Genomic DNA, 10000 nt, shown 5'->3' on the forward strand with positions numbered 1-10000 from the left:
AGTTTACCTTGGTTACAGTGCGGCCAATCTTTGAAAACAGCAGGGTCACTGATCATTTTTGCTACAACAGATGCTGCCATGGTGCTTGCAAAAGACATCCACTCACTCCTTGATGGCTGAGTTTGATTCACAAAACTTGCCACACTTTTTACTATTACCCACTCAACTTTTTCATCATAGGCTGCAGCAAAAACACCTGAAGTTAAGGACGAAGGGAGTTAACATCAGAGCTTCAAGGTTTAAGGGAAAGGTCTTCCAGCAACACTCTGTTGCTTCATACCTCCTAGTCAATCCTTGTAACAGCTAGTTAAGTCTTGCACTTGACAGCCATTCTGTTCTTCTCATAAATAATGTATATCTACAACTACATGTACCAGGGTTTTAGAAATACATGTACTCCTCAAAGTGACAATTTCTTCCATTCTAAAAACACGGTATGATTTGTATTACATGTTGATTACCAAAACATAGTAAAATGAAACCTTCAACCTTGGAAATAATGCATTTCAATGAAAGCTGTCTCATTAACACACTCAAATAATCTTGGATATCACCTTTCTATGAACCTTCATTACATGGTTATTGGAAAAAACATTCAGCAAATACATAGCTTAATAATATTATTTCCTTGGAAAGCTTTTTAACGTTTCATTCACAGATAGATTAGAGAGGTAAAAGAATTTAATAATTTTATGATTTTTCCTGGATTTATCTTAATACAAAACAGTTGAGGGTTTATTTCCATTCGTTATTAAAACTATTACCTTCCCCTTCTGTCTCTACAGCAATTGCTTCTGGATATTGTTTTTGAAGATCAGCAACTTTACACCACTCTGCCTGGCTCAAAATATCACCATCACAATGTACTTTAACTTCCAATTGATCTGGATTTTCCAAAGGAGCAACCCACCCAAAGGGTGCATCTCTAACAAGATCACCAAGATGTGAACTCACTGGAATTTTGAATCCAGCCGGTGTTGTCAACTTGGCAGATACAACTACATCGCCTAGTTTGACTTTATCCGAGCTTAAACCGCTGCAAGTTCCCACCAAAAATACAGCCTTTGGCCTCAAGACCCTGACTGCATTTTTTACTGCTGCTGAAGATCCCCCTGGGACTACAGAACCTTTAGCACATGTCTTTAATGCAACCTTAAGCTGATTTTGATCAGTGCCAATGTATCCAAAATATATCGTACCAACTTCCATGTTGTAACTCTTGACAGGTTGCCCCAGAAACGAGTAACAACTCAAGAACTCACAATCCTCCGCTGTCAGTAGCAAAATATCAATTGGCAGATCAACACTTCCCCAGGGTTTGCTGACCCTTTGAAGACCACTCAGTTTTGGTGGCTTGACTTTGAGCTGTGGGGGCATGCCATAACAGTCTTCCAGGACAGGCAAACAAAGTTTCCCTTTCTTTCCACCTAAGATTTAAAAAACAAAGCAAAATCGTTTATCATCTATTAGATTCTATATTTGCTATGAACAAATTTGGAGCAAAGTAAGTGACTCTATAATTGTGGAAATGCTCTCGGTGGAGCTTTCAAGACTTCATCACAGTTTTCTTTGAGCAACATTTTTCTGCGATTGCCAAAGAAAACAGAGATAAATTTTGAAAACGTGTTTTTCCATTGTTGTGGTTGTTATAGCACACCTTAAGCCTGTGGGAAAGGAATTTCATCAAAAATGTTTAACAAAAGTGGGCGGGGCAGTGACTCGGTGATTTGGGCCCATTTCACAGATTGGTGGTTTTTGTAGCAAGTGGCCTGTGTCTTTCTTCGATCCACATTTCCCTTCCCTTTCAGTACTTCCTGCTCTTCCCCCTATACCTCTCCATCTACTTCCCTTAATTAATACGTTTACTTAACAAGTGCCCCCACTACATGTACATTTACAGCCATGGTTCGTACAACTTCAAACAAACAAAATTCAAGGACTTTTCAAGGACTTTTCAAGGACAAAAACTAGTTTTCAAGGACTCAGTTTTATTCACTAAATCGACATTCTTGGTACCCCTTTTAACACTTAAAACACTCAATTCACTCATAACCTATTTACGGTATGTAAATAATTCAGCCATGGTTGATGACGTTAGTCTCTGAAACGACATTTTGGAAAGTGAGGTACAGAAATAATTTTAGTTCAACAAAAATGATACCAAAATGTTTCAGCAGCGTTTTAGAGCTTCCAACTTTCCATTTAGTTTGTCCTCAACGTCTTGCAGTTGAAGAGTCTTATCTTTGGCTGCCTTTCTAAGAGCATTGGACTTAGTGACAAGAGTCATCTGCCCAGTTTCTGCAGCTTTGACACTGAAATCATCTGCTGACTGTTGACTGAGCATCTGCTGCTGACGGTGGCGGAGGAACAAAAAATTTGTCGTTATTCGCTTCCGCACAACTAGGGCCAGATTCCGAGCTTTGATCAAAACTTCAACTAGCTCCGTTACGTGAAAATGTAGCCATTAGCACACATTGAGTGGAACTTGAAGTTGCACCAGCATTCCTTTTGTGTTTCTCGCCTTTCATATGAGACTTCAAGGCGCTTTCTCCCATGGCCTTGTGTTTGTCACCTTTAAATTGTTTTACCCTGCTAAACTTCGCATCACTTAACCATTTACGATTGAATACACATTTGCCCATGGCTCATTTAATTTGCAAACGAAGGGAAAGCAAAAAATCTTCCCTAAACTAGACACCATTGATCACGAAGCCCCTGAAAACAAACGCATGTGGCGGACAACCCCACATTTAGAGGCCTGGTTTAACGCGCATGAAATTCAGGCAAAGATGAAATTTTGCTTCATGTACACGCTCACGTATTACACCGACCATTAATTTTCCTGCATGTATTTCCGTCGCTATGACATGAAAATATTAGATATTAGCAGTCAATGGACACATTTTCTCAGCAAAATCATTTAACTTTTCAGAAAAGTGATGGCATAAACAAATTACTAAATAAAATTTCAAGGACTTTTCAAGACCTAATAAAGAAATCAAGTACTTTTCAAGGACTTAAACAAATTCAAGGACTTTTCAAGACGGCTACTAAAATTCAAGACCTTTTCAAGATTGTACGAACCATGTACAGCTGTATGCAATGCCAATCACGTAAGATCAATACGTACGATAAAAAAAAGTGCCTTTCTCGATTAGAACACCTTGAATGCCCTGGAAATAATCACAAGTTTCAAGTTTCTTTCACGCATAATTACAAACAGTGGTTAATTGATGACTATTAACTGGTTTGAAAAATTCAACCCAATTTTTGGCTAGCTTTAAACATTTAAACAAGCTGAAAGACATTAAACCACAACAAAAGCACCCTTTTCCTGTTTTTAAAAATGGCACTACACTGTAATTACATGTACACAATGGAGTGATTTAAATTTAATTTGAAGTATTTTTGCTCAGTCATTCCTTCACTTTTCAAATCCCTTGATTCTTATCATTGAAATTAATGTGGCAGCAGCTTTGGTTTTCAGTAACTCAGGATTATTTCACAACTAATGAGAACGCAAAACCAATGGTATCACAGTTATTTACTTAATGTATAGATCGTCCTATTACATGTAACTGACGATCAGCTCCATCTCCATGTATTTCACTTTTGTTCCAATTTGATTAGTACCAGTATTTGACTGCACGTCCCTGGCATGCATGTTTGCACTAGTAAAATTAATTGTTAACAAAAGCAAAAATGAACATTCTCTAAGGAATGAGAACGTTCCACTTCAAGTTTGAGTTTGAAACCAAGATGTGCTAACCGGCCACTCCCACTACCTAAACTACATCTCCAAAAGGATAAAACTTCATTCTGATCAAAGAGTTAATTTTCACTTCAAAGTCTCTCACAATATTTTGTGTTTACTTGCACTTTACCTTCCATGCTGACCTTTACACCATCATCATCATCATGTTTCCATTGCTTTGAAAAATTCTATTGACGATCACCATCTTGTCAAGTCTTTTGATGATCATTCTGTCATGTAATATATCTCAAGGCCACCATTCAAGCATCCATGACTTGTTTTCTCTGTGTCCCTAAGTGAGAGGTGAAAAAGGAAAATAGAACTTGGTACCTCATGATTATATCAAACTTTTTCACTACAATGATCTTCCATAATATTAATCATCCCAACCTTGCTGTTTAAATTTCAGATACTTCATGTAAATTCTTTGTTATGCATACTTGCATACACTTCATACAGGACATATAGTTTTAATAGCCCTTTTCACATTTAGTTTTTCTCATTTGCATTACAATATGATCTAGCATGTATGTGAGGCAATTTCGGGCTATTTTGTAGTTTTAACCCAAAATTGCCTCGCATCCATTTATTACTGTCTCTGCATGTGGTTGTTAATAGGTGTAAGCAAAAACATATCTCACCTTGTCATAAAATTTAATACTGTACACTGTACATAGTCTATTCAATTATATAAATCACTCATACTGTGTTGAAAATATCAAAGACCTTCCGAATCACAGTTCCTGTAAAGATAACTGTCTTATAATGATGTTACAATAATTATTATTGTTTATACAATTACACTAGCATCTAGGTGGACGTATACAAAACATGGACCACCCCTATGGACCATGGACCCCTTCATGGACCTGGTCCATGGACTACCCCTGTGGACCACCCCTCATTTTGCAAAGTTACAAGCACAAAAATCTTTAGACGAAAGAGGGAAGTGATCTTCACACTTAGCTGGACAATTTAAGCAATTGTCTCTAATTATAACCACCTGGAAAATTCAGCGGCTCCAACGGGATTCGAACCCATGATCTCTGTGATGCCGGTGCAACTCTGCCAAAAACTGAGCTTTGAAGCTACTCAGTTGGGAGCAGGTCAATTTGTTAGGCTCATTATTTTGTTTCCAGTGAAGGATTCGATGAATGTAATAAACTGATATTTGAAAAGCGGTTTATAGACGAAGCCCTTTGGAGCCACCAATAGGTGGTATAATTGTCTATAACAGGCTATTGCTTAGATCGATTTATTTTTAGATTGAATTTCCCGCTAATGAGACTCCTGCAGGATCCCGATGACCAATCACAAGAAACTAACTTGACGTCATAGCGTCACGAAACCACAATTGCCTTGTCTTTTTTCAGAAAAAGTAGTCTAAAAATAGATAGTACATGGGCTCCTGGTCTGTAAAAACACCATGACATAGGCTTAGTATGGGAGTTGTTCGCTCCTAGTCATGGACTCCTACTTCAATTTTCCAGATAAGTGCCAGGATCACTTCTCTCTTTTGTCTAAAGATTTTTCTGCTTGTAAAACATATTGAGTTTACAAAATGAGGAACTGGTCCACAAGGGTAGTCCATGGACCGGGTCCACAGGGGTGGTCCATGGACCTGGGGTCCATGTTTTGTATACGTCCCATCTAGGTTGTTGCAAGACCCACAGCCATCCATCCATCCATCCATCCATCCATCAATCCTTACAGTGAGGCTTATAGGTTATACGCTAGATGATTTTACTTGCCAATGGGGGCCGTTTCAGGGACGAATGGGTTAACAACATCAAAGACCACTCAAAAACTATGTATCCCTTAACCCTTTCAATTCTGAGAATGAGACATTTTACTCATCAAAAGGGGCTGCTCCAGGGATGAATGGTTTAAAACAGCAGTGAGTGATTAACCCATACGCTCCTGGGGGTTCCCCATAGACGGGTAAAATCGTCTGGCGCTAGACAGAGTAAAATACTAAGTATGGCCATTTTAGGGGTGAAAGGGTTTAATGCCATACCATTCTACTTGTCAATGGGGCCCGCTCCAGGGATGAATTAATGGACTAAAATAGTATCTGCATGGTACAGAATTTCCAAAATTGGTGCTGTAACATCATACATTTGTACATTAACCCTTTCAATGCTGAGAATGAGACTTGCAGATTTTCCTGCGTCCTAGTAAAGCAGGGCGGTGTCATTCATCAATGGGGGATGCTTCAAGGATGAATGGTTTAACAACATCAATAACCACTCAAAAACTATCTTTACCTTAACCCTTTCAATCCTGAGAGTGATCTACCATTTCACTCATTGATAGGGGCTGCTCCAGGGATAAATGGGTGAAAACAGCATCTCTAGAGTATAGGATGATTTCCAAAATTAGTAAAAGAGTTAAGTTCTGAACAGGATAGGTGAAATATACATTGTACTCACACTCCCAAATCCTTAACTGATGAGGTGCACAGTCACTGTGTACTTTTGTGTAACATGGGGCTAAAATGACAATTTTTTTTTTAAAGTGATATAATTTGTTTCTTATAGCTTAAAATGTATATATGCTATCAAAGGTATATTAAGACGATTTTGAGAGAGCTTGCAAGAGAGCGAATATGTTAAAGGATTTAAAATTTAAACTTAGTAGAAACACTCTCGAAAGGCTTTATAAATCTCTCGTTCGCCCTGTGATGGAGTATGCGGATGTGGTTTGGGGTGGATGTACCGAAAGCGAATGTGATCTCCTCGAATATGTCCAGTACGAGGCTGCTAAAATTGTTACCGGGGCTATTAAAGGAACTACATGTAGTAAGCATCACCTTGCCCTTGAACTTGGTTGAGAAGAAATGAGGTCAAGAAGGGCTGTTCATAAAGTGATACTTTATTACAAGATTGTAAATAACCTTTGTCCTAACTATCTTAAAAACCTACTTTCTGTACAAGTCTCTGAGAGAACGAGTTATTCATAAAGAAATCTTAAGAATTTTACTCTTTTTGCTAGTTGCATTGAACGTTTTAACAAATCATTATTTTTCTCAATCTACCACAAGGTTATGGAATAATAAGTATCGATGTACAGAGCACTCTTTCCCTGAGTGTATTTAAGAAATCCCTTCTATCCTTAACTTCTCATTTCCTGCAAAAAAATTTCTTTATGAAGTTTCTTCTACAGTGTAGCCAATATGGCTGCCAGTGTTACATCCACAGCCTTTGACAAAAAGAAGCTGTCCACTGCTTGCAAGTTACTCTTACAAACAGACACTTGGTCGAGATGTGCCGTCAGATGTTCTTTAAATAAACACCTTGAACATGTTTTGATGGTCTAGATAGATCTTTGCTTGCAAGTGTTTGAACTATGTTTTTGCAGTGCTTCTGTTACGCATTAAATCTAAATTTTCGCTTATTATGGAATTTTTTATTTCATTATTTGTAATAAGAAAGCTTGTTTTAAACTTGTAGCACTGTTTACAAAGTCTTTGACATTAATTCTCTGATTTTGGAAAACATTACCATCAGGCTTACACAGACCTAAAAGATTTTTAAAAATTTATTTTATCCACCTATAGTGTACATGGTCACTGTGCACCTCATCAACTGTATCCACAATGGTAAGCTGCTTTTACATGTATATTTTACATGTATATGGACATGATGGATGGTATGACAGTTTAATTGTTTAAGCATCTGTGAAGTAATCCAAAGACACATAATCTTGTTTCGCCCAGAGGTTTCAATAAGTTTTTTAGTAAGCGGCTGATTTTGTGAAGTAGGCGGCAGTGGCAAGAAAGGGGAAGTGACATACTCCCTGAGAAAATTTTGAAATCTACGAGCTCGGAAATGGCATTTCCCGCAACAACTTGTACATGTAGCTGCTCATAGCCAAGTTAGAAGACAATTTTTGTTGCATCCTCGATCTCTTGTTGAAATACGACAAAATATCGCCTCCAGCTGCCCGCTTTCTTGTTGTGTCTTCAATTTTTAATAAACAGCACATGGAAAACCGGAAGGGCGTAGTGAATGTGATTGAGGCATCATTTGGCACCAGTCTTTCTCCTCTAACGATCCAAATAATCGCACTGGAGGGTGCATATGCATGGCTAAGGCAAGTGCAAATAACTAGGAATTCATAAAAATATCTAATGTCCAAAAGGGAGCAAAACATACAGCAAGAGGTTCCTTGATATTCTAGTTGTTTCATTGAATTAAAATAAATAAAAATGGATTGAAGTGAAACAGTAACAATGGTGTAATTTATCGAAAAAGTAGGCGGTGATAAGTTAAGGAGTAGCGGCAAAATTCGCCGGTTGCCGGCTTCTAATGAAAGCTCTGTTCATCAATTTGTACAGCACCATGAGGCAAGGTGCATTTGGTTGCTCTTGAGGTCTTCCATGACACTGTCTATGTTCTTGTTAGAAAAAGACATATCCTGCAGTGAGCACAAACAGGCAGTAGCTCATTGGCATAGAGATTGAATAATGGACTCTGTGGAATGCCATGCTTGATTACCAGAAAATCAGACAATGAAGACCTGGTCTTGATACGTGTATGTTGTACTCTTCCAGTCTAACCAGCAAACCATTTGAGCCTATTGTCAGAGATGCCTAGATAACGTTTCTTCAATGTTTCATGACGTATGCTTACAAATGCCTTGCTAAGATCTAAAAACAGGGCAGTAGTAACCTTGCATTCATCTATGGCCTTGTACAGCTGGCTTGTAAATACTACCTGCTAACATTTCTGTTGATTATAGCCTCTCTTTTCCACTCGAGTGGATTAAAAACATTTTATTATTAAGCGATTTTCTTTGAGCATGGCATAAACATGGGCCTGGTCATTGTCACAGAAAGCTGCTTTGCAGCGTCATACTCCCTTGCGTTTGATACAAAGCATGCCATTTCCTAAGAGATGATGAAATGGATCAGAATGTGCAAATCGGCTGTTTCCAGTGGAGTGTGTCATGCCAATTTATGGCATTGTATATCCTCTATGTTCCAGGAAATTTGGACTCCAAATCTTTATTCGAGCAGCATTTTTCAATCTACCTGATTGTTGTATGCTTCACAGAAACACACTTGTGGGAACATAACTCCGCTAACAGCAGGAAATTGGGGAAAATATTATAATAGAGGGAAAAAACGCCTGTCCCATCATGTTGCACAATCAAATTACAATCATCTGTTGCTCCACAGTATTTCTTTGTCCATTTATTTTCAAACTGGACAGCACTGAGTACTATTACATATACAAATGTTGTGCACATAGAGCTATGGAAATCTTGGGTGCATTTGGATTTTAATTTGAAAACCAACAGTAAGGTGTCTAAAAAAAAACTTGTTTTGGAATTATCACACAGTGTTTTTGTAATAATTGCAATCAAAGTTTGTTATTTACAGTTGGTTGTCTGTTATCTTCGAGCATTTATCTCAAATTCATAAATGCATGCACTCTTGGCTCATGATAAATGAAAAAGGTAAACATTTTCTCTTCTAGCTGGTCCTTGCAGAGAGCAATTGTCTGACTTCCGGCATGGCATATGCCTGTACCTCGACAAGGAATGGGGAACATAAAAGGCAGCTGACTTTAAATACAATCGAAGTTACTTTATAGAGTAAGAATTACTTACTTTTGAACATTCCAGTCTGTAATACATATAATCAAATCAATGCGATCTGTTTTTCCCTTTTGTAATAAGAGATTAACGAGGGGATCGATGAATCGTGGAAAGGAGACAGTCTTACCTTCGTTGTCTTTTCAGTTTCCCCACGAAAAAGCGCTATAAGATGCAAATGGCTACGCCTTCACAACGTTCGTCCGGTGAAGATACTAATGCTACCCCATGATTGCAAGCTTAACTACAATATGGGTAAACTAATCAAAAATTACACCACAAGGAACAATATTGTGATGGTTCCATATCTCGACCAAAAATACCAGTAACGAGCCTTAATACAACACAGCGACGAGTAGTTTCTTTCTGGTTTAATCCGACATCAACACTAACTTTTGCGCGGGACTGGTACACAAGCTTTTCCTAAGGGGGGTACAGTCGCTACACTACCCCCTCCCTTGAAAGACACTGTCCTAGTGACAAGGAACCTATGACGACGACCTTAGCAACGATTTACAAAGAATAAAAACATGAAATTAAGCTGAGCGGCAACCGAAACTGCCCAATATTCAACCGCAACTGCCCAGTTTCTAGATTAAGAGTCGGCAAAGTCAGTCATTTCTCTTCAAAATTTCAACTGTCAAT

At 38.2% G+C, this 10000-nt stretch overlaps 1 protein-coding gene across 3 annotated transcripts in view; it reads right to left on the reverse strand.

The window, feature by feature from the left end:
- LOC137967652 (NLR family CARD domain-containing protein 3-like) overlaps positions 1-9753 on the reverse strand; it is a 43002-nt gene extending 33249 nt beyond the window's left edge. The window contains exons 1-5 of one of the 3 annotated variants that reach the window (XM_068814178.1): positions 9486-9753; positions 6022-6107; positions 3885-4046; positions 765-1427; positions 8-196 (exon numbers count right to left, since the gene is read on the reverse strand). In XM_068814178.1, the coding sequence (XP_068670279.1) occupies positions 8-196; positions 765-1427; positions 3885-3891 (859 nt within the window). In that variant the 5' untranslated portion in view covers positions 3892-4046; positions 6022-6107; positions 9486-9753. The remainder of the gene's footprint in view (positions 1-7; positions 197-764; positions 1428-3884; positions 4047-6021; positions 6108-9485) is intronic. The other 2 variants (XM_068814180.1, XM_068814179.1) reach the window with 2 other exon arrangements.
- Between the last annotated feature and the right edge of the window lie 247 nt (positions 9754-10000).

Source organism: Montipora foliosa, chromosome 8, assembly GCF_036669935.1.
Source record: "Montipora foliosa isolate CH-2021 chromosome 8, ASM3666993v2, whole genome shotgun sequence".
Taxonomy (NCBI): Eukaryota; Metazoa; Cnidaria; class Anthozoa; order Scleractinia; family Acroporidae; genus Montipora; species Montipora foliosa.